Source organism: Rhinichthys klamathensis, unplaced genomic scaffold (assembly GCF_029890125.1).
Source record: "Rhinichthys klamathensis goyatoka isolate OS25496 unplaced genomic scaffold, OSU_Roscu_1.1 h1tg000020l_1, whole genome shotgun sequence".
In the NCBI taxonomy this organism is placed as follows: Eukaryota; Metazoa; Chordata; class Actinopteri; order Cypriniformes; family Leuciscidae; genus Rhinichthys; species Rhinichthys klamathensis.
This window is the reverse complement of record NW_026606571.1, coordinates 908,864-932,047: the sequence shown is the minus strand read 5'-3', so window position 1 is coordinate 932,047 and position 23,184 is coordinate 908,864. Positions and strand designations below refer to the sequence as shown.

The following is a 23,184-nucleotide window of genomic DNA, read 5'->3' as shown; positions in this document are numbered from 1 at the left end:
TTTAATTTAAAAGTACAACTAAACATTTCCTTCTCATATTTACAGTTGGGGTTTGCCAAGACCAAATGTTGGACATGGCGACATTGTATAACTAGCACATCCCTAGAAAGCCAACTAAACTACTTCCTCCATTGTCTTGATCAAAGTCAAAAACCTGCAGATGTTCTGAATGGTTAACTGGAATCCATGGGATATGTATAATAGTAGGTGCGAAAAATGATTAGATTAGCTTTGGCATTAATGGTCTGAAATGCTTGTAGAATGGCTGGATGAGAACAAGGGTCCTGTATTATGTGTAACATGTGAAATCCATTGCAGGCTCTATTACAGTCCATTTCTGTTTGACCTATGCATTTTATACTTTCAAGGTCATATTATATGAATCTGCTCTGCGTAGCTGGAATATGTTTGATGACAGTAGCATGATTCAGTTGAGTTGGGTGGCATTGAGAATGCCTAAAATAAAATGATGACTGAATTTTGTTATACCATGGTGCTCTACATTATACACTGGGAATTCTGTCTGTAGAAATGTAAAGGCTAATTGTTCCACTATTTATATTGTACTTGCTTTTTCTCACAACTTGGATTTTGCGGTTGTTTGTAAAACATGTACTTTAACTTGTGCTTAAGACTTGAGGAAAGGCATTTGGATGATTCTGAACGACACTCGTTTAAGACGGTAGTTACTGCCGCTTTGTAGAGGCGGTTTAGTCTAAATTCCCTGACATGTTTGTCCATTTTAGTCTTGATAATAAGAGTTCAGACTTGGTAGACAATGCTTTCAGTCGGATGCATATGAGTTCTTGATCCTAAGATTCCATGTGTATTTTAAACATGTTAAAAACAAATACACTTGTGGGTTAGTTAATATAATGTACATAAATGGTATACAGTAATAAATCCTTTTTCTTATTTCTGTTTCATTGACTCTTTCCAATAACTTAATTTAGAATAGCCTTTAAAAGATGCTATGCAAAAGTAGTTTATAAAGCTTCAAATTTGACAACATTTATATTTAAAATGCATTTTATTTTTCTTTACAAGAAATAAAGCAGAGACAAAGAAATAAATGGAGGGCTGGGAGGGAAGGGGACAGCTGTATATAAAGAGATGCAACCTCTGACGTCAAAAAATATGTACAATTCAAAATTATATCCATACAAAACATGCCACATACAATAAAAATTACCATTTTATTCATCATCCCTAAAAGTAGCTCTGCTGTACAGTTGCAGCATCTTTTTTAAAAAGTAGATCAGGTTGAAAACCAAAATCAGGATCTATTTATTTATTTAATTACAACATGTGTATAGAGCTTAAATTAAGAGATTTCAAAAGAACAAAGGGGGGGCAAGAGTTACTCAGGCTAAAATCCAGTGAGCGTCTTTAATAACAGACTACCCTTAAAAGAACCAATGCTAGTTCGGAGGATGTATAAATAAAAAAAAATGCTGAGTGCAATTCACATGTAATTAATGGAGATATTTTCGATTAATGAAGTCATACCTTTCTACGACTATGCAGCCTTTTCAGAAGTCATATAAAACATTCACTTCTACCGGGAGGGGCGGGAAACAATAGGACACGAATCAAAAACAGTATCATCTTGGGAGCTTCAAGATTTTCCATTTACTGAATATACTAATTAAACTGTCACTGATTCAAGGACAGGGATCAGTAATTCACAAGCAGTAGCATAAATAAAAGAAATATACGTGAACAATATTACATAAATACACAAATGCTATGCACCATTTTACTGCTGTTTCTTTCCCCCCAAAAAAAAAAAAAATCTATTTCAATAAAGAACTTTGCATGAATCCCATCTTAAATGTTTGTCTCATTCACCGCAACCACTCTTCCAAATTTCATTGGTGAAGAACAGAGAAACATCACACCTTTAATATGTATATGGTCTTGTAGGAAAAAAAAACAGATAAAAAAAAAAAAAAAAGTTAAATGCAAAAACACTCTGGTTCATATACATAAAGATATTACTTAGTTTGCCATTTTACATATATTTATAGATATATACACATTTAGTTTTCTGATAAAATGATATCCAGTGGTTGCTTTTTTTCATGATTTTTATTTCTCTACAATTTTGAATTTGATTAAAAAGGGGCTGGATAAAGAGTTTAGACCCCTATTATGTACAGTTTATACATTTTGCATTTATTCTTAACGTGAGGTCATACGTCAGGGGAGAAAGGAACAAAGTAGCATGGGCTATGTGGAGACTTTGTTCAACTCCCTTCTTTGAAATTCAACTGTTTTTAACTTTTAAATTACTTTAATATAAAAGAAAATAGAAATGCCCTTTTTAAGTCTTCCTCCGTCACTGCATCAAGCCTGTAGACTGTGCTACCACTATCAAACCACGATACATAGATTAGATACAACCGGCCGTCCGCAGGCAGAGAAAGACTCACTACAGTAAGTTTACAACAGTCCACTATCACAGAAGGGAAGAGGCTTACACCTAAGGGTCCTGGTTGGAGTGATGAGATCCGAATGGAGATCTAATGAAGGCAGGATGTAAGGATTCAAGATGGGAAAACATGTCAAATGCAGTGGCAGTCTTGCATCACTAGTTTTATTTGCCCTATAATCTTTCAAATTGCATCAACGTGGATCTGCACTGTGGCCCTTTCTCATTATTTGCTCCACCGTTAAGAATGTGAGAGGATCCTGATGAGCGTTTATACACTAAAAACATGATCTGCACGTGCTGACGCAGCTACATGATATCTACAATCGGAAAAAGGTGGCCTGCGAGACACCCGTTTGAGTTTTGATTGCTCGAAGTAATGCATCATCATATACTGTATCTCATTTGTGTAATCAAATCAAAAAGAGTTGCACTGGCTCGCTATTGTAATCATCCGAAAGCAAAATATAGATAGGAGCAAACCTGCTGCTTAAGTTTCCCTGCTTACCCGAGAAGGCAATTGCCATGGACACATTCCTGCCTTCCCCTTTCCACAGTAGCACTTAACAGTTTAATACAAAGCAGTGACGTCCCACAAACTCAATGAGGTAGACTGGGTGAAATAAACCCACCTTTTAAATCAATATAATAAAACATCTCCTGCCTCTCGAGCCACAGGTCAATAGTATCTCAACACAGTTCTAAGCAGAGCCACTCCAGGATTGTCTTGCCAAGGTCCACGATTTTCATTGATGATTTGATGGGAGAGCGTTCGTCTGGGGTGATGGAAAGGATGGTAGCGGGAAGGATAGGTCCAAGCTAAATTGTACTAGTTCATTTTTGAGTACTTACATGGCTTTAATCAAACATCTTCACTGAGTTCTAGTTCTAAGTGTATTGATATGCTATAGCTTCAGTTGTTTTGGTAGATGTCGAAGGGATCAGTTGTAGCCAGAGTCAGCTTATTGTAGGAGGAAACAGTGGAAGTGCTTTTGGCAGAGGTGAATTTTTTAATCAACGTGAAAGATTCAAGCAGATCCAATACCTTCAAGCTCATCTGTAAAAGGTTGTGTCTTCAAAAGTGTACTCTTCAAAGCTTTGGCTCTTGTTGTGAATAACAAAGTCTTGTCTTTCAGGTGACTGAGAGTGAACTTTTCTTCCTCGATTCAGAGCAGCTTATTAACTGGATAGTAAGAATATAACAGGCTTTGGCGCAGGAGTGTTCTGGCACCAGGGAGCAAAGACGGGTCGGACTCCTCCTCTGTCCCTGTTAGTTCATCCACTTTCTGCAATTCCAGGCTCCACAATGGCAGGGGATCTTGTGCTGATCATCCTCGAAGTCAAACTGATAGTCATACGTCAGCTAAAACAGATTGAGAGAGGAGAATACAAAGGATTATACTGGGTAACAGCACTGAGAGCACTGCCAAATGAAAAATGTAACTCGAACCTACCTCTTCACCCTTCGGGATCCTGCGACTAGAAATGATGATGATCTTGTCCTCTTTATCAAATGTCACAACTTCCGCGACACAGTTGGGTGCACAAGAATGATTGACATAACTAGGGAGACAAAGAAATCATAAACTAAGACCCAAACCAAACAGTTGTATTGCAAGAACAGCACAGGAAGTTTGATCTTACCGGGCAGGACCGCCAGTTAAGGTGGCATCAATCACATGCTCGTTATTGATGCGAAACATGTAGATCCCGCGGTTCTGATTGAAGAAACCAAAGAGGTTAAAAAAAAAGAAAAATAGAGAAAATATATAGCGGAAGCTTGACATCTACAAACCTGCTCCTCGTAAATCTTCTCTCTGCGATTTGCAACCTCGTTGCGTATGATGGTGCCAATGTACTCTATGACCATGGTGTGTTTTTCAAGGTCTTTAGCAGCGTAGAGTCCCAGTCCTTGAATGCGAGAACGGGCCAGGTACACATTGTTTTTCCACTCGGTCTTCAGTCGACGGTATTGAGAAGATTTGGAATGAACAAACTGCTTGCTGTACGGGGTGTTAATTTCCCCTGTAAATGTGCTCTGATAGGCTTTGGACATACTCGTGCTGTTCAGAGTATGAGGCCTGAGAAGCAGGATAAAATTACATTAGATCCTTACAATCACTTTCCATACTTAGAGTCTTAAATCAATTGACATGAGAAAGCTAAAGTCTTCCATTTCTTTTGTTCATTACCGTTTGCAGTGGGTGAGAATTTTGGGTTCAGATCGTGCACAGCCCGTAGGATTTATCATGAGGGGAAGCTCCATGAGAGGATGGCGGCCATATCGGAACGTATAATTCTGACAGTTTTCCACACCAGGAAGCTGCAGGACAAATTTTGAGCAGCGAAAATTTTATTATATTGTTAATAATTATAATCAAGATATTTAAGAAAAATGCTTTTAATGGGGATGGGAATCACAGGAATTTAACATCCTGGTTCCAGTTCCTCAATGGTTCCAGTTCATTTTTTTTTATGACTTAAGGAATAAATATTTGGAAAAAAAGAAATGCAATTAGACAAATTAGACATTTTCAACACTAGATAAATGTAAATATAGAAAATTATTAAATCATTTCAATAGTAAATGTAAAAAAAACTTTTTAGAGGCAGCATAAATGTGATCCAATAATTGACCGGGACTATATACTAAACAACAATGATAAAAAATGTGGTAACAACATTATTCATTTATTTTTTACATATTACTGACAAAACATTGTTTATCTTTAACTACGTGTCATCGCTGATTTGATCAACAGAAGAAAACAGAGCAAGAATAGTTAACAAAAATGAATCATGTGGTTTAGGTTTATTTTATTTTTTTACAGTTTTATTAACTGAATGATGTTCATTTTTGTCAGCGGTTCCGAATAAATACCAGTTCTCGGTTCCCAACCATACTTATTAATTTCTCACCGATTCAGTGATTCGCATCACAGCATGGACAGTGAGTCCATACATCTCTTCTCCCTTGACATGCTCTGTGAAGAGTTTCAGCATGGCTGCTTCATCACGCAGCTTGGCAACCTGCTGCACAATCTTGCACCAGATGCCTGAAGAGCAGTGGCATGACATTAGCATGATGAGGCAAGATAAATCATTCCATCAGGATTACATTTACAGTCATTTCAGAAAATAAACTTGGATTTACATACCATCTGGTGTGGCGTCTCGGAAGTGCAGGTCTTCATACCCGTGCTCTAGGACACGCGCTTCAAACAGAGGCCTGCCATCCTGCTCACTGATGCGACAACGGTAGCGACATCTGCGGTTTGGCACGCGAGTGCTCCAGTAAATTCGTGTGGCCTCGTAGCCCACTGGAAATATAGCAGTGGGTGAGTGAAACACAGCCATCTGAGAGGGCAAGAGCTGGCCCACAGCATGGAAGATGAGCCCGCCAACACGGAACATGTGAATGCGGTCACCACGTTGCAGGATGCTTGCAATCTGCTTCACCTCATCTCGCTCAATGTAGACGCGTCGAAAAACAGCAAAACTGCTGAGCTCCTCTTCACTGGGGCCTTTAAGCTTGTGCTGGGTGCAGAGCATCGTTTTGTCTTTGAAAAACATGCAACGTGCCCGAATGGCACAGGCAAAATGATAAACATTCGGGCAGCGCAAACGGTTGCAGCTGTTAGTAGCACCCGTCTTCTGACAGTAGGCACAGCGGGTGCGCAGTCCACGCCGAAGAGCAACCTCCACATTAATAAGTGCACCGCCCTGGGTCTCATACACCTCAGTGGACCACAGAGCACAGTTAAGATGCACCCAGAGATCGACATCGATGTTAAGCAGACGTGCAGGACCATCTGTGGCACCATCTCCTTCCTCGTGGCAGAAACAGCACTTGCGCTTGTCTCTGGGCAGCTTGTCTGGTTTTAGGGTAATGCGGAGGCGCTCCATAAGCTCAGAAACTTCACGGCTGTTCTCTTTCTTAGACCCACCCTTGCGAATAGTGATGACTATCTGGAGACGCTTCCAGCGTAGACCCTTCCATTTTTTGACCTTAGGTCGTTCTTCTTCTTCATCAGAAAGAGTCCTGCTACGGTGTTTAATAGGTTTGAGGGACATCTCTATTGTGGGGGAGTCTAGAGGAGGAGAAATGGCTGGAGCAGAAGGTTGTTCTTCTGATGGAGCAGCTAGGGGGAGAACCACTGGCTCCTGAGATTCAGACTCCACAGTAACAGGGGAGCTGTGAGCCTCCAGTTTAACTATAGGGTCAGTTTTGACAGGATCACTCGGGCTTGCGGAAGGGGATGATGTAATCTGAACAGGTGCATCCGGGTCAGGTTTGGGCTCAGGTTGAGTGATGTTTTCTGGCTCAGCTACAGCAGAAGATGGTGGTGGTGGAGGTGGGGATGGTGATGGAGGTGGAGATACCTCAACAGGAATAACAGGCAGGTGGCGCACATCCAGATCTGAAACATTTGTCATGTAACAGTGCTGAGCAGGTTTATCTTCTTGATCTTGGCATTCCTGCAAAAGAGTAAAAATGTCAGAAGAAATTAGAAATGTAAGGTACCTCTCAAAAGAAAGAAAACAAAAAAAAGAGAAATACTCAGGAAACTCACCTGTTTGATAAGAGCTAGAATATCGACTTGTTTCCTCAGAGTACATCCTGGGAGGGAAACATCAAACTGCCTAAGCCACTCTGCATCATGGCTTGCAGAAGGGTCTGTCTTCATAGCTGAAAAAAAAAAACCCATTCAAACAGCTTTAGAGAAACCAAAAACAAGAAGCTAAACATTTTGCAGATACTTTGAGAATAATGTTGAAAGACAGATTGAGTGCATTACCTGGGTTGGAGGAGTCGGGTACTTTCCCAGGTCCAACACCTGCTCTACCAGGACTCTGGGGAAAAGCCACCTCATAAGAACTTGGCATACGTATGTGCAGCAGTTGGGCAACAGCCAACATCACTGTGTTGAGATTCTGTTAAAAAGAAAACAGAACTTAAACCTTGTCACACAAAATTATCCAATGCCTTTGAGGTTAAGGTTGGGTTAAGATATTTAGAGACTTAAATACCTTTGCGGCAGCTGATGAAAGCATGAAGGTTACAGATACTTCATTGCTTTTAGTTTTGTCCCACTGGCTGGATGAGGCTACAACTTTTCCATCCACTGACTCGAATGGTTTTGTCTCTGAGAAACCTGTATATAGGTAAGATCAGTCCATCATGAAAGATTCAAGTAAAAAAAATTAAAATAATTTCCAAACAGTGCCACATACTGGGGATGGCAGAACGAGGAATAATGGGGATAACAGGAGAGATGGCCCTCTCATCCTCCTCCTCTTTAGGATCCAATAAATGGGGGAAGCGTGTTGTCTCATCACCTAGCTGGCTTTCAGGTGAGGATGCAGGCACAATGCTATCTGGAGCATCACTGTCATCATCGCTCTCCATCCTGAGTTGAGAGAATCCATTAGTGCGCTGACATATGCACAAGCTTAAGATTAGTTGTTCAATACATTCATTTAGCAATACATTGACAATTTACCGTATATCTTCGTTTTGGTTGTGAGGTGGAGTGGGGAGAGCTGCTAGTATGTCTACACTCTTTACTTCCTCTGGAACAGAACCTTCAAGTACAAGGAAAGATTAAAATGTTAGGAGTCATAAGTCACTAAAGTCATAACGGCTCACTAATAAATCCAAATCAATGTAATATTTTACCCATGGTATCTTCTGACGCCTCTGTCCCTTTTTGACCTTCGGCTAGTTCCTCTACAGGTGTCACTCCATTTAGAAGTTTGTGCTGCACCGAAGGTGGTGGAGTTGGGGGAAGTGATGATGGTGGTGTTGGAGGATTGCTGAGGTTGTTCTAAAAGGAAAAAGCAGCAAAGAACACCTATATGGAATTTTACTGTAATTAAGTGAAATAAGTGAGAAAAGAATGGAAAAGTGCTGCAGTTGTTTCAATCTGGCTGCATCTTAAGAACTTGCATACAACAGTGAACAGTCTTTGGAATTCCTAGAATGAGGAATACACACAGAGCCAATCTAGAAAGTCTTTTGTAAGGTACGTGGTTAAACTGAAAATGCCAAACTATAGTGTACCTTTGTAAGAAGCTGGGAATAGTAGTCTGGAATATTTTCTAGCATAGCATTTCCAAATGAGCCTTTCAACTGGGTCTTGGCATTGGCTGGGCTGCTGCCAAAGGGAGCAAACAAATCCAGACTAGCAGTAATGGAGGGCTCCATCAAAGGAAGAAGAGAAAGTCCCTGTAGGTTAACCATAAGTGAGCAATGATTTAACTTCATAATATTAATCCAAATTGTTCATAGCCATGCATTACTCTTAAAACAGGAAGCAAAGATTCAAAAAGCCAATGCCACATACTTGTTTCAGCTGCTTCATTATTGCCTCAGTTTTTCCAACTTCTTCTTTCTTGGTTTTCTTTCTAGAGTTTGGCCCACGCTCTCCAGCTTTTGTAGTACGTTTGGCCTTGACTATTGGAGTTCTCTTTGTGAGTGACTGCAGATCCTAAAAATAGCATCAGATAAGAATGAGATGCTCAATTTCATAATACATATGCATAATAAAAGGACTTTCTTGGCCTACCTCCATGTTACGTGGAGTTCCTTGAAGCTTTTGCTCAAGCATTGCTAGCTTGCTATTGATGTGTCCATTTATCTCATTATGAATACCATCTGAGGGCCTCTGAGATGCCAGTTGTAAGTTTTTGGTTCTAAGGAGTTTCTGTAGTAACTGTTGACCAGTCTCTGTCCTTTGAATTTGGGATCCAAGATCTCCTGCTTGAGTTCTAGAGCCCAGAGCAGAGTTCGAAATAGCAGTGGCACTGATGGTCTCTCCAGAAATTTCTCTCTTTATGCCATCAGAATGGGCCTCTACACTATCTCCTGTGTCACACTGGACTTCACGTGGTTCCTGTTTGATGTTTTGCAGAATTATCTTGCACATTTCATTGGGTACTGGAGTTGGCTGAGACATATGACCCTCAGATACTTGTGTAGCAGTTGGTGTTTGGTGTTGGTTGGGTGCTGACTGAGGAGATGGACCATTGAGTGGAAAAGGAGCAGAAAGAGCTTCAGTATTGGGACTCTGAGTCTTCGTAGTTGGAGATCTCAGAGGTGAAGCGATTGATCCCCCTGTCTGGCTAAAGGGACTACCCTTTCCTACAATACCATCTGGTCTAGAAGGAGATGACAAGTGACTGGAGAGCGACAGGTTGCCTGTCTCAGGTTTATTTACAGATGCTGGGCTTGAACCAGGTTCTGGAACAGTGGAGCCTGCAGGAGAACCTGCATGAGAGGGAGATGCTCGAAAGGGGCTCAGTGCTGTCGCCACATGGGACTGTTGTTGCTGTAGATGTTGGGGTCCTGGTGGAGTCTGAGACATTCTCATAATCCTTTGCTGATTAGAAAGTGGGCTTCCAGGAGAACCCTGACCCACTAACTGGCGAGGAGACATTGGTCTAGCCATATGTCCAGGTGCTGTGGCACGAACCTGACCCAGTACTGGCCTGGGAACTTGACCTCTCATCATCTGATGATGCAGTTGTTGCTGTTGTAACATCTGCTGCTGGGCACTATTGATGTATTGAGGCAAGGGTCCTTGAGAAGGCTGTTGCATAGCCACCGCAACACCTTGATGAAACTGTGTAGCCATACCAGATGGTTGTCCCATTGCACCCGATTGCTGTTGAGGGCCACCTGGACCGTGTTTTCCTGCCAACCCAAAGCGATGCTGCTGTTGTTGGATTTCAAGACCTGGATGCCGTGGACCAACTGGTGGCCCCTGTGGGACCTGGGGACGCATTTGTCCCTGCACCTGACCCTGCATTCTTAGCATCTGGCCTTGTTGTAGCTGTCGCTGGGCAATCATTGCCTGAATTTGCTGCAACTGTTGGCTAGGAGTCAGGTGACGCAGTTGGGGATTCTGTGCAATGAAGGCCTGAATGTTTATAGGGGCACGTATTTGCCCTGCAGAAGCACCAGGCCTTGGAGTCATCATCATCTGCTGGCCTCTAGGAATGCCGATCTGTTGAGTCAATAAAGCTTGCTGCTGTTGATTTGCAATGCCAGTCATTGTAGTTTGCGTCTGACCACTATTTTGGACAAGCACATCTTGTGGTTGTTGTGCAGCAACCTGACCAGCTTGCTGTTGGGCCATAAAGCACATTTGCTGATCTTCCTGTTTTATTTGTATGGTGTTCTGGGTCTGAAGACCAAGTTGCATCTGTTGTTGCTGTGGTTGTACTTTAAGATGTGTTCCAGCCTGCTGGTTGCCTACAAAACCATGTTGTTCAGCAACTCCAATGTTCTGGTTTGGTTGAGGCTGTGCTGTCGGTTGTTGAGCCAGAAAAGCATGTGGCTGCTGTGGCTGTCCAACAACACAATGCTGCTCTCCACTAGATCCCTGTTGTTGCATCTGTAGTGGTGTAGGAGGTCCTCCCTGTTGGGGGGGTGTTTTCGGACTAAGAAGTCCACCATCTTTATGGGCAGGATTCTGAAGATCTTGGACACCTTGTTGCAAACTCTCGGCAGCTCCTTGGGTACTCCCTGATGGTGGAGTTTCTAAAGCTCTTTGTGGCTCAGAGGGACCAGCCTGTGTCGGTTGTTTCAATTGTGAGATTTGTTGCTGTTGAAGTTGAGCGAGGTTTTTCGCAGCATTCTGCTGTGACAGGAGCATGCGCTGAGCCATTACACTCTGCTGTTGAGGTGTGAGCTGGGCTGGTGGCCCCCTAGCAATATGCTGATCCATCAAACCTTGAGGTCTCTGAAGCTGCTGAACAATTTGTTGATTACCAACCATACCCTGTGGTTGGCCTGCCAACATATTTGCAGTTTGGGTCATTTGCTGGCCCATGACATTATGTTGCGTCTGTCCAATCATTCCTGGAGGAGTCTGCATTAATCCCTGACGATTTTGCTGGTTATTAATTAATCCTTGTTGTAAGTTTGGTTGCTGCTGCCCCATGTTACCCATCAAAACTTGGGCTGGCTGGTTGCCTATGGCTCCAGGCTGCTGGTTAATTACACCGGGCTGCTGAGGTTGATGTGACATAGGCTGCTGCCCCATCATCAACTGTTGTTGTTGTTGTTGTTGTTGTTGCTGCTGCTGTTGCATTTTTTGGACCATTTGCATTCTATGCTGTAACTGTCGCTCCTGTAGAACTCTTGGATCTGGTCCTTGTGCTCCAGGGCCTTGTGGAAAAAAACCAGGAGGTGGAACTGGTTGGACAGTGCCAGCTGCAAGTGGGAGAGTGGGAGGCTGGGCTCCACTAAAGGGCTGCATTTGTGGCATTCTAATTGGCATACCTCCTTGAGGCATCCCTGCTTGAGGCATCCCTCCAGGTGGTTGACCAATAATTGGTCCTCCTTGTTGGCCAATCATTATTTGTCCAGGCATCTTGGAAAGCATGTGGGGCGCCTGTGTAGAAGGCCCTGGAGCTAGTATGGAGGACCCTTGTTGATGCTGCTGTTGCTTACTCCGGTACTCTGCAATAAGATTGGTGTGCTCCTTCTGCTGCTTACGTACCTAGAAAAGCACATTTCAATGTTATTAGCTGAATGGATTTAAAGACGACAAAATCTCTCGTTCGTTTGTAAAAAAGATATTTTGCATACCTGGTCCAATTGTTTCTGGATCTTACTCTGTTCCTCAGTCACCAGTTTGAGCTTTTCAGCATCTGCTTCTGCAAATTCACGCCCAGCTTTCTTTGCAGTGCGCTGCTTGGCACACAGAGCTTTACGGGATTTGCGATGTGTTCCAATTTGCTCCTCTAAGAACTTCAACTGCATTTGCAGCAACTGCTGTGTGTGCACGAGCCATTCTTCATATTGGTGCTGCTCAGCATCATCTGTTGTGAGTGTTAACATCAACATTAAAAGCATGAAATAAACCGAACTGTCTATAACCTGTATGCACAATGTGTGCCTATATACTTTGCACAATTTGTAGCAAACTATATTTTCCACAATGCAACAAAAATAGCCAGATTTCCATGTTATCTAGATTCTGAAATTGTCAAATGAGTAAATTCAGAATGTCCATTTTAATGTCTGATTGTTTTCTACATTGCCAAAATCACAAAATCATGACATTAAATTTGTGTTTACATAGGGAAAGTAATAATAATAATAATAAATAAGGAAAAGGCTAATAAAAGTAGTAAAGGGGTGGTTTGTTGCAAAAATAGAAATGCACAACATACTAATGATGCCAAATTGTGGAGGATTCGGTCTTGTTTGAACCTGGTTGCTGCCTTCTCCATCCTGAAATAGAAGGATTAAGTTTAAGATACGATTTTAAATTCACACAAAATGTGAACTAAAAAAGAAAAAGAAACCTACCTTGGAAGACCCAGGTGCAAGCTGAGCCTGGGAATCCTCATTTCCAGGAGCTGAAGTTAACCTCTGAGCCAAAAGAGATACTTGCTGCCTAAAGTTGAATAAAATTAATTATAGCCAAAACAGAACTGAAATGGGCAATTCCATGGAAATATCAACCAGGAAATTTTTTCCAAAAGGTACAAAACCCCTACTAAATTATTAATTTAGATCTATATTACTGTACTAAAGACCTATAACCAGTGTTGTGTGGTAACGTAACTACTTTTTCGGGTAAAAATTTGGTAACGAAACGTAGTTCCTTTTTCAATTCGGCGCAACGTTACTTTTCCCAGGGACAGATTTGACAGCGATCTCAGTCATTTGACAGATTTGACAGCGATCGCCATCTCCGTAGTGAACGCCTACAGAAAGAAATGCACATAATGGATTACATAATCAGAGAGTAGCCGATTTCTTTTCGTTTTGAATTGTTTAGTTTAAAGACATTTCAAGCTTTCGATATATATACAGGTCCTTCTCAAACAATTAGCATATTGTGATAAAGTTCATTATTTTCCATAATGTAATGATAAAAATTAAACTTTCATATATTTTAGATTTATTGCACACCAACTGAAATATTTCAGGTCTTTTATTGTTTTAATACTGATGATTTTGGCATACAGCTCATGAAAACCCAAAATTCCTGTCTCACAAAATTAGCATATTTCATCCGACCAATAAAAGAAGTGTTTTTAATACAAAAAAAAAAAGTCAACCTTCAAATAATTATGTTCAATTATGCACTCAATAGTCAATACTTGGTCGGGAATCCTTTTGCAGAAATGACTGCTTCAATGCGGCGTGGCATGGATGCAATCAGCCTGTGGCACTGCTGAGGTGTTATGGAGGCCTAGGATGCTTCGATAGCGGCCTTAAGCTCATCCAGAGTGTTGGGTCTTGCGTCTCTCAACTTTCTCTTCACAATATCCCACAGATTCTCTATGGGGTTCAGGTCAGGAGAGCTGGCAGGCCAATTGACCACAGTAATACCATGGTCAGTAAACCATTTACCAGTGGTTTTGGCACTGTGAGCAGGTGCCAGGTCGTGCTGAAAAATGAAATCTTCATCTCCATAAAGCTTTTCAGCAGATGGAAGCATGAAGTGCTCCAAAATCTCCTGATAGCTAGCTGCATTGACCCTGCCCTTGATAAAACACAGTGCACCAACACCAGCAGCTGACATGGCACCCCAGACCATCACTGACTGTTGGTACTTGACACTGGACTTCAGGCATTTTGGCATTTCCTTCTCCCCAGTCTTCCTCCAGACTCTGGCACCTTGATTTCCGAATGACATGCAAAACTGAGCAACAGTCCAGTGCTGCTTCTCTGTAGCCCAGGTCAGGCGCTTCTGCCGCTGTTTCTGGTTCAAAAGTGGCTTGACCTGGGGAATGCGGCACCTGTAGCCCATTTCCTGCACACGCCTGTGCACGGTGGCTCTGGATGTTTCTACTCCAGACTCAGTCCACTGCTTCCGCAGGTCCCCCAAGGTCTGGAATCGGTCCTTCTCCACAATCTTCCTCAGGGTCCGGTCACCTCTTCTCGTTGTGCAGCGTTTTTTGCCAAACTTTTTCCTTCCCACATACTTCCCACTGAGGTGCCTTGATACAGCACTCTGGGAACAGCCTATTTGTTCAGAAATTTCTTTCTGTCTTACCCTCTTGCTTGAGGGTGTCAATGATGGCCTTCTGGACAGCAGTCAGGTCGGCAGTCTTACCCATGATTGTGGTTTTGAGTAATGAAACAGGCTGGGAGTTTTTAAAAGCCTCAGGAATCTTTTGCAGGTGTTTAGAGTTAATTAGTTGATTCAGATGATTAGGTTAATAGCTCGTTTAGAGACCCTTTTCATGATATGCTAATTTTTTGAGACAGGAATTTTGGGTTTTCATGAGCTGTATGCCAAAATCATCAGTATTAAAACAATAAAAGACCTGAAATATTTCAGTTGGTGTGCAATGAATCTAAAATATATGAAAGTTTAATTTTTATCATTACATTATAGAAAATAATGAACTTTATCACAATATGCTAATTTTTTTAGAAGGACCTGTATATATATATATATATATATATATATTTCTCATGTCTGTGAGGCATACGCTGAGTTTCGGTTAATTTATGATGAGATGAGCTCCAGTTCTCGTGCAATGCAAATGACCGTGCTGGCGCCTCCATGTCATGATTATATTGTCTGCTATATTTGCTTCTTATTTATTAAATCCAGGCAATTGGTTGATATAAAATTTATTAAAATTAAGATACAATTTATACAAAACGAAATTCACTTTAAAGAAAGGCTTTCTTCAAAACAAAACTTAATGTAGTGGTCAAAATCATGTCTGACCCACTCAAGGTCTCCTGATATATTGCGCATCCATCTTACTCATGCTGTTCACTTTTCATAATCAACATAGATGGAAAAAAATAACATAATATTTTTAACAAATATGAAACTAAATGCGCTTATTTAATGGCTACAACACGTATAGTAGGCCTAGACTCTTCATATGACTATTATATAATTGTGCACTTCAAAGTGTATTGCATCACTCAAAAATGTCAATTTGTCACATGTATAACAATTTCCTGATTTAAACAGGAAAAAGTTACCTAAACATACTACATATTAAACATAGTAAACATACAAATGGTACTCACTATAAAAAGTAACATTTCATATTTTCACTTTCAATTTTACATCCATAACAGTAGAACTGATCAACAATTTGTGTTAATAAAGACAAAAACGGTACCTATTCATTCCAGGTGGTACACCTATTGGATCTTGAGCCAACACCCTCTTAATTCCTTTCAGCGCAACCATTTTAGCCTTCGCAATAGGATCCATTATGTCATCTGTCATGAATTTATCCAGCTCTGAGAATAAATAATATTTACAACATCAAATTAGTTTTATAGATAATAAAATAGGAATAAACAGTTGAAGAAACTCATTTCAACATACCTTTATCTGGGAAAAAGTTGCTGGCCATATTCTGCTGTTTAACGATATGTGGAGGTGGTGCCGTCTGTTGCTGAGGAGTAATACCAGGATGAATTCTGCCAGGCTGTCCACCTCGTAAAATTCCTTGCTGCTGTCCCATTGCTGCATGGGGAGGTGAAGGAATTGCAGCACCAATTAACCTCTGCTGCTGTTGTGGTAACACATGAGGTGGCCTAGGCACCATACCTGCTTGAGGCACAATGCCCTGGGATGGATGGTGGTGCTGTGGCATCATAATTTGATTTGGCCCCTGAGGAGGCTGTTGCTGATTCTGAATGCTGTGAAGTTGACTACCAATCCCTCCCTGTAGAGCACTTAAATGCTGCTGCTGTTGTTGTTTCTGAAGCTCCTTCTTTTCATGCTCCAAAAGATCTTGTATTAATAAAGGCAGTTCACTAGCTTCCAGAGAGCTTTCTACTTTGTCTAGATCTTCTGCTGTAGAGTGGTGGCCAGAATCTGGCAACCCAAGTGGATCATTGCCCAGGTCTGGATGTGGTGCAGTTGGTGGAAAGGACAGTGTATCTGCTTGGCTGGGAAGAGGAAAAGGTATACCACCTAAACGGACGGTGTTCAAAGAAGCAGTTGCGGTCTCTGATTGATTAGAGGCTTTTGTTCCACTGAGCAAAACCGACACAGTTTCACTGAGGTCATCTTTAACCGAAGCTTGTCCTGACTGTGGTTGTTCAACCAATCCCTTCCCTTCAAGTTTTACAGAGGACAGTCTAATGGCATCAGAGGACTCTACTTTTGGAGTATTGGTAGCAGATGAACTCTCAGTCTTTAAAGGTGGTTGAGTGGCAGTTGTGTGCGTGACCTGACAAGCTAAATCGACTCTTGGTTTCTCTTCAACCTTGATTTCTACATTAGCAGAAGACCCTGGTCCTTCCCCCTCTGCTTCCACAAGTCGCAACTGGTCAGAAAAAACATCTTTGGGATCACCCTGATCAAGCTCAGGGTCAGTGTATGCCAGCAAATCAAATTCATCACTGTTGAGCAGATCATCCAAATGAGGATCATTGGTCTCAAGATTGTCGAGGTTTCCCAAATCATCATCGCCTTTATCAGGATCAAGGTCAAGAGTAGCAAGATCATCATCCTCCACTCCGGTTTCTGCCACTGTATCACCCAGCCCTTTGGAAGCAAAGGCATCCTCTAGGTCAGACTCAGGTAGGTCAACTGGATTCACAACAGTCTGTTGACCTCTTATTGTACTTGTTTGAGGCTGAAGCTGTTGAGTAGTAGTGTGAGAAATGGGCGTTTTAGGTATAGTAGTTGGCACCTGTTGCGGCTGTAGCTGAGACTGAGGAGGGGGTACATTGCTTTGTTGTTGCATTAATAAGTCCATACCACCCTGCTGTAACCCAAGTCTGGGATCACGCATTCCCTCCGCTGAAGCATTGAGAGATGGGGGTAAGTTCTGCTGAACAAAAGCAGCATTCATTTCCTGCTGTGGAAGAAACATGCGTTGTCTGGGTAAAGGTGCCCTTTGCATAAACTGAGGACCCAGTGGCATCCTCTGGGAATTATGCCTCAACTCTATAAACTGAGGTGGTGCTCCCGACACATGGCTTTGTACAGCTTCTGCGCCAGTGCCTGTGACCCCTGTCAAAGGATTAGGGATATTCTGCATGGACTGCATGTTGAGAGAATTGTTGATGGGAGTATTAAGGTGCTGCCTGGGAACAGCTTCGATCATAGATGGTTGCGGGAACCTCCGCGGAGCACCTTGGTTTTGCCACTGTGCATGAAATAATGGACGAGGATACATCCCCTGAGAAATATTGGGCCCAGCTTGCCTACATAAAAAGCGCAGATTAAAAAAATGTTAATTGTGAAAGTAACATTTACAAGGACTGTGTAAATCACAGAGTAATCTAAACCAGTTGCATTTTTCAGCTCATTTTACCTTAATGCACTGGGTTCCATAGTTGCTGGTGTCCCAGGAGGAGGTGGGCGGCAAAGCTTTTCATCCATTGCTCCCATTGGCAGAGGCACCCTGCTGCTAAGGGCTGCCTGAGCAACAACAGCTCTATCCTGATGGATGTAAGGTGATGTTAAGCCAACTAACAAAACACTTTTGGCTGTTTGGGCTGCACAATCAATCGAAATAAATGCACTATACCATATAGCCATATTATATATATTTTGCAATATTTCATATTTTTTTCAGTTATTATATTGTTATTTTTTAGTCATAATGTTATATAACATATTGTTTTGGGCCAAATTAAGCATTCCTACAAACAAGCACAGCAAACTGGAGCATACATTTTTTTAAAAAAAAATTTATAATTCAAATCATGCAGCCATAGATTACCATTAGAGATGCAACGTTATGATATTTCTCAGCCGATACCGATTGAAGATTATTCAGTATGATATCAGCCGATACCGATAGTTTGTGTTTTCTTATGGGGAAAAAAAAACTCTCTCTCAAATAACGCTGCAAACTATAAAGAGAACCCTCTCATTTGGTACACTATAATATTAGAGGTTAAAATGAACCACATAGCTATTATATTCAACTGCTATTAATTTCCAGATAAATATATTTAACCTACACTCAAATAAAAGCTTAAATGTTTGTATACAACTCAGTTACACATAAGGTAGTTTTCTTAAGCACTTGTCTTCATGGCAAATTTATTCAAACATGCATATATAATTAACAGTAAATAAGCTCCTCTCTAATTTTTTTTTTTTTTTAAAGCTAACTAACAAACGGATGACTTTCCTGAGGTAAATGCAACATTAAGTCATTGTTCACAAGCTGTTTTATTGACATCTTTCCACGGTTGAAACACTGATTGAGTGATTACATGAGACATGATACGGTTGTACTGTATCTTTCAACTTCCTTTCTGATATTCATGAACGTTTTTCTAAATATAATTTGTGTTAAAGTGGAAGAAAAGACTCACGCTCCGTGCAGCTGCTGAGGCGCTACAGCAGTCTGTCACATCATATTTAAAAGCGTCAAAATAAAATGGACAGAATTTGAAAGATGACACCTTGTTTCTTTTTAGAAGTAACAAAGCACAGAGCTATTTGCGATTACTGGATAAGAGGTGCGCTACAAATAATGTTTAGTATAGGGAAAAACTGCAGATCTGGCAACCCTTGCTTGAACTACAGGTGATTCATAGGGTCAAAAGAGCCTGCTTTTATGTAGCTGTTTTTAGCTGTTAATGCGTTATTGTCGCATTAACTTGCCTTAACTCAACACAAGAAATTTTCTTCACACGAAGTGTGAGTTGCAGTTGGTCATGTTGTATCGCACCCTTATGATTGACAGGATACAATCGGCACTGATCATCGGCTGTCTTTAAACAATCGGCCAATGGCCGATAGTGAAAGTAATAGCTTTTATTGGCTGATACCGATTGTTGGCCAATACATCGGTGCATCTCTAATTACCATTTCATCAGATTCAATAAAAAACATTCAATATTAATTCAATGTCAATACCTGAGGGTAAGGAGGTGGTGCTCGCTGGCTTTTGTCTTGCTGAAAGGCCGGCATTTCCCCGCTTGGCCAATTCTGAGCAGGATTACCCACCACAGGTGCTTCCTTCTCTTGGCGAAGTGAGTTTCTCTGCATTTTTTGTCTTATCAAAAACTCTCTTAATCGCTGTCTCTGTGGTACAGAAAAAAAAAAGAAAAAAAAAAAGTAATTAAAAAAATTCTACCCAAAACTCTTTTTAAATGAGCACATCTAATTGGTGTCTACTTTACCTGTCTGTGCTTTTCTAACTCGGATGGACTAAGGCTCATGAGAGCTGGATCCTGTCCAGCTGACAGGTCTGACATGTCCTGCGTCCCTGGCATGTTGGGTAAATGTGGAGCATCTGTTGGCCGAACAGTTGTTTCTTGGTTTCCAGGTTGAAGTGCTATTCTTGAGTTAAAATCAGCACCAATTGGTTGCTTCTGGGATTGTGGCTGCTGGAGATGGACCTGAGCTTGCTGAGAAGTCATCATCTGCTGCTGGCCAACTATTTGTTGCTGACCCATTTGAAGCCCTACACCAGGACTGCAGCTGAATGCAGAGGGTTTTCCAGAAAGTGGATCTGCTACTGAGGGTGAGCAGGGAGGTTGCTGGCTATGATGAGGTGAGCCTCTAAAGGGAGAGTTACCTTCTGGTGCTACAGAAGATGGGCGAGGAGGTTTATGCAGTGAGGCAAAGGGATCTCTGGACTGAGGTCGTGAAGGTGGGCGGGAGTAAGGGTCAGGTGACTGGAAGCGTGGAGTGGCTGGCGACTGCACAGAAAGCATTTCATTGGAAATGGCTCCTGGTGTGAGAGGTGACTGAGAACTGCCTTGCGACTGAGGACTGGAAGGCAATCTTGAATACGTTTCTTGCTGAGGTGCAGGAAGCCTTTGGGGTAGAGGAGAGGAGCCATCACCCGATTGAGGACGCGGTGTGAGAGGAGGCTGGGTGTAAGGGTCAGAGAACGTGGAGGGAGATTGGCGGTAGCTCTCAGGAGGTTGATGATTAGGAGAGGCACCCGGAGGGTGTGAAACAGACAAGCCACCTGCATCCCCCTGATGGATACGAGGTGTCATGGGGGCTTTGAATAACCCATCTCCAGAGTCCAAACTAGCAGGAGATCCAGAGCTAAGGTCTTGTCTGCCAAAGGACGAACGTGGTGATGGGGCATTCATTTCTGCCCTATTTGGGCCCACCCCAGCAGGTAAAGAAGCTATTGCAGATTGAGAAGGAGATGAAGTATGATCTTGTCGGGCAGCTCCATGCTGGCCACGGTAAGGGTCGCCACAATGGGTTGTATGAGGTGGTGAGAACATCTGAGAATCTCCAGGCCTAGGCCGAGGACTCTCAGGTGGACCTAAGGCCTCCTGGGAGGGCTGCTGAGGTTTGGGGATCTGCTGTTGTGATCTAAAAAATGGGTCAACCTGCTGGGCCCGGCGAGGAGTCCCTGGTTGCATGTCAAGGGAGCCGAAACCGGCTGGCCGTCCCTGAGTAGCACCCTGTGAGCCAGGCGTAGGATATCCTGAGGAAGAGACTGGCAAGGGGCTGGAAGAAGGCTGCGAGTATGGGGTGGATGGCTGAGATTGAAGGTGCGGAGACTGAGAGGGAAGTTTAGAAAATGGGTCAGTCTGCAAATCAGCTGAGCAAGGAGTCTTGAGGGGTCCATCAGGAAAAAAGGCTGAAGATGCAGAGTCTGGGGCATGGGGGTAAGGACTCTCAGCAGAGCTCGGCTGGGAGGGAGTGGATACAGAGCCTGAGGGTGGAGGGATTTGAAGGTGCAGATTAGGGCGCTCGCCTTTAATACGGCCAGGCTCAGTTTTGATAGGCCGGCATACTTGACTCTCAGCCTGCTGTTGAGAAGAATAAAGAAACAAATTTACAATTACTATGCAAACACATCAAATGATATACAGTGCATTTGTAGAGATTGTCACTTACCTTCTGTGCCTTGTTTATTCTCTGAGCAGCCCTATTATCTTTGGCCTTTTGCTGAATGGATAAGGGACAAGTGATAAACAAATGAAAACTGTTAGATGACAAAGACAGTACTTTGAAATTAAGTTACACTATATAGGTTCAAACTAGCACCTACCAGATATGGAACCTTGTCTGCAGCTGATACCTTCCTCCAAATCTTCATTATTTGTTTGCAGCGACTTGCCCAGTCTATGGAAAGAAAGGAAATTATGAAGCAGACCTAACAAATCTTTAGTCATGTAAGCCCTCCATATTTTTAGGAGTAAAACTATTCCTAAGTTAACAGGAATTAGCAGGTACACCTTCTACAACACTTTAACATTCAAAAGTCAGTTTAATACTAACCAGGGTAGTCCTGTTTGAGACTAGGGAAGTTCATGTTAGCATATAATACAGGAGAGATGGTAGATAGATTTCCCAATTCCTCATCCTTCTCCCAACGCTGCAGACTGCGCTGATTGTAGGAGAGGCCATCACCTTCCTGTTCAGTAGGAGTTGGAGGAGTGGAAGGGGTGGCTGGAGTGGATGGTGTTGCCCATGGACTTTCCTCATCCTGGTCTGGACTGAAAAGACCCCCTCGATCACTGGAGATGAGAAAAATAAAGTAATATAAAAGGAGGTCAAATTCATAAGGGGACAAAAGGGAGAAGGCAAAGAAAAAATCTTACCGTATGTCAAAAAAGGGGGACTGGGAGAGACCTGAAAAAGAGTCCATGATACCAGTTGAGGGGAGTGCGCCAGATAAGGAAGCACCTGTAGTTAAATCATGGTGCATTTTTAAGTGTATACATGTATAACAAATCTAACTTATATAACACATCTTGAGTGAAAAAAGTTTAGGTAAATTATATATAAAAAATATTTTAATATATAAAATTCTGCCCATACCTGGAAGGAGGTTTCTTTGAGGGAAACCACTTAGATTTGGATCACTCTCCTGAACTGGCTTAATGCTAGGCTGCAGGGGCCCACTCACAGAGCTCCCTTCAGTAGGTCCAAGTACTTTGCGGAAGAACTGCTCAGAATCCTGACTTTCTAGTCCCAGAGGGAGATCTGGTGGGTGAAAAGGGTGGTCTTTTGAGTAATACAACTTTTCATGACAACAGGTACCTAACTTTTTGTTGACGAAAGTATTTACCATCATTCTTCTGTATGTCAGACCCTTGTGCGTCACCTGAGCTCTGTTCCGTATTGGAAAGTTGCCCAATTACTCCTGGCACTACTGCTACAAAATGTTATGCAAGTTAAATATTATGTTCTGAAAACAATCATTGCTAAAATATCAAACTAACACAGCTTTAAAAATCCTACCTGATCGATCACCTGGAGGCTTGGATCCCTCACCCTCTTGCTTTAGTTCCATGGGAAGACCAGTCAGCCTGACAGTGGCTTCAACTGTAAGAACAAAATGAAACAACTCTTTAAATCTATGCCACATCTATCTTTATAACTCTCAAACACTAACATTGACGTAGTGTCTTACCTGGTTCAGAGGCTGTATTTCTGGCCCCATTCCCAGGGAGAGGAGGTCTCTGAATGCCCTGCGTATGTCTTTGGGTGGGAGGAGCAAGAAAAGCTCTCTTACTCTGATCGAGCAATGTCTTGCCAAAGAAAGCCTCCTGTAGGTATGCAGGAAACATGTCCTCCAACTTGCTTTTCTTTCTGCCCCTGCGCTTCTTGGCTTGCTCACCCTCTCCCTCTGCGGTCTTTGCCTCTGGCACATCGAGAGGTATGTCAGGATGAGGTCCTACATGAATAAAATGTGTGACTGTTAAAAATGTGACTGTTAAAATATATTAAAATTAGAGTTATATGAAGGTTTGGTGAACGCTTTGAGATCATAAAAGATGTTGAGGCTACCATGTAATTTAAATTTTATTTGTAGATTTGTACTTCACTGTTCCTGAGATTTCCTGA

At 42.1% G+C, this 23,184-nt stretch overlaps 1 protein-coding gene across 6 annotated transcripts in view; it reads right to left on the bottom strand.

The window, feature by feature from the left end:
* Positions 1 to 1,011: 1,011 nt before the first annotated feature.
* Positions 1,012 to 23,184, bottom strand: part of kmt2d (lysine (K)-specific methyltransferase 2D) — a 37,466-nt gene continuing 15,293 nt past the window's right edge. For 4 of the 6 annotated variants that reach the window (XM_056238982.1, XM_056239007.1, XM_056239015.1 and 1 more), the window contains exons 23-54: positions 22,751 to 23,014; positions 22,579 to 22,662; positions 22,406 to 22,492; positions 22,156 to 22,320; positions 21,936 to 22,020; positions 21,613 to 21,851; positions 21,383 to 21,456; positions 21,229 to 21,279; positions 19,539 to 21,140; positions 19,273 to 19,440; positions 17,711 to 17,838; positions 15,766 to 17,600; positions 15,554 to 15,677; positions 12,759 to 12,846; positions 12,620 to 12,680; positions 12,033 to 12,265; positions 9,004 to 11,943; positions 8,782 to 8,925; positions 8,499 to 8,663; positions 8,115 to 8,262; positions 7,939 to 8,020; positions 7,670 to 7,845; positions 7,466 to 7,590; positions 7,234 to 7,369; positions 7,009 to 7,124; positions 5,593 to 6,913; positions 5,354 to 5,490; positions 4,627 to 4,757; positions 4,230 to 4,515; positions 4,079 to 4,152; positions 3,889 to 3,997; positions 1,012 to 3,797 (exon numbers count right to left, since the gene is read on the bottom strand). In XM_056238982.1, the coding sequence (XP_056094957.1) occupies positions 3,705 to 3,797; positions 3,889 to 3,997; positions 4,079 to 4,152; positions 4,230 to 4,515; positions 4,627 to 4,757; positions 5,354 to 5,490; positions 5,593 to 6,913; positions 7,009 to 7,124; positions 7,234 to 7,369; positions 7,466 to 7,590; positions 7,670 to 7,845; positions 7,939 to 8,020; positions 8,115 to 8,262; positions 8,499 to 8,663; positions 8,782 to 8,925; positions 9,004 to 11,943; positions 12,033 to 12,265; positions 12,620 to 12,680; positions 12,759 to 12,846; positions 15,554 to 15,677; positions 15,766 to 17,600; positions 17,711 to 17,838; positions 19,273 to 19,440; positions 19,539 to 21,140; positions 21,229 to 21,279; positions 21,383 to 21,456; positions 21,613 to 21,851; positions 21,936 to 22,020; positions 22,156 to 22,320; positions 22,406 to 22,492; positions 22,579 to 22,662; positions 22,751 to 23,014 (11,471 nt within the window). In that variant the 3' untranslated portion in view covers positions 1,012 to 3,704. The remainder of the gene's footprint in view (positions 3,798 to 3,888; positions 3,998 to 4,078; positions 4,153 to 4,229; positions 4,516 to 4,626; positions 4,758 to 5,353; positions 5,491 to 5,592; positions 6,914 to 7,008; positions 7,125 to 7,233; positions 7,370 to 7,465; positions 7,591 to 7,669; positions 7,846 to 7,938; positions 8,021 to 8,114; positions 8,263 to 8,498; positions 8,664 to 8,781; positions 8,926 to 9,003; positions 11,944 to 12,032; positions 12,266 to 12,619; positions 12,681 to 12,758; positions 12,847 to 15,553; positions 15,678 to 15,765; positions 17,601 to 17,710; positions 17,839 to 19,272; positions 19,441 to 19,538; positions 21,141 to 21,228; positions 21,280 to 21,382; positions 21,457 to 21,612; positions 21,852 to 21,935; positions 22,021 to 22,155; positions 22,321 to 22,405; positions 22,493 to 22,578; positions 22,663 to 22,750; positions 23,015 to 23,184) is intronic. The other 2 variants (XM_056239023.1, XM_056238998.1) reach the window with 2 other exon arrangements.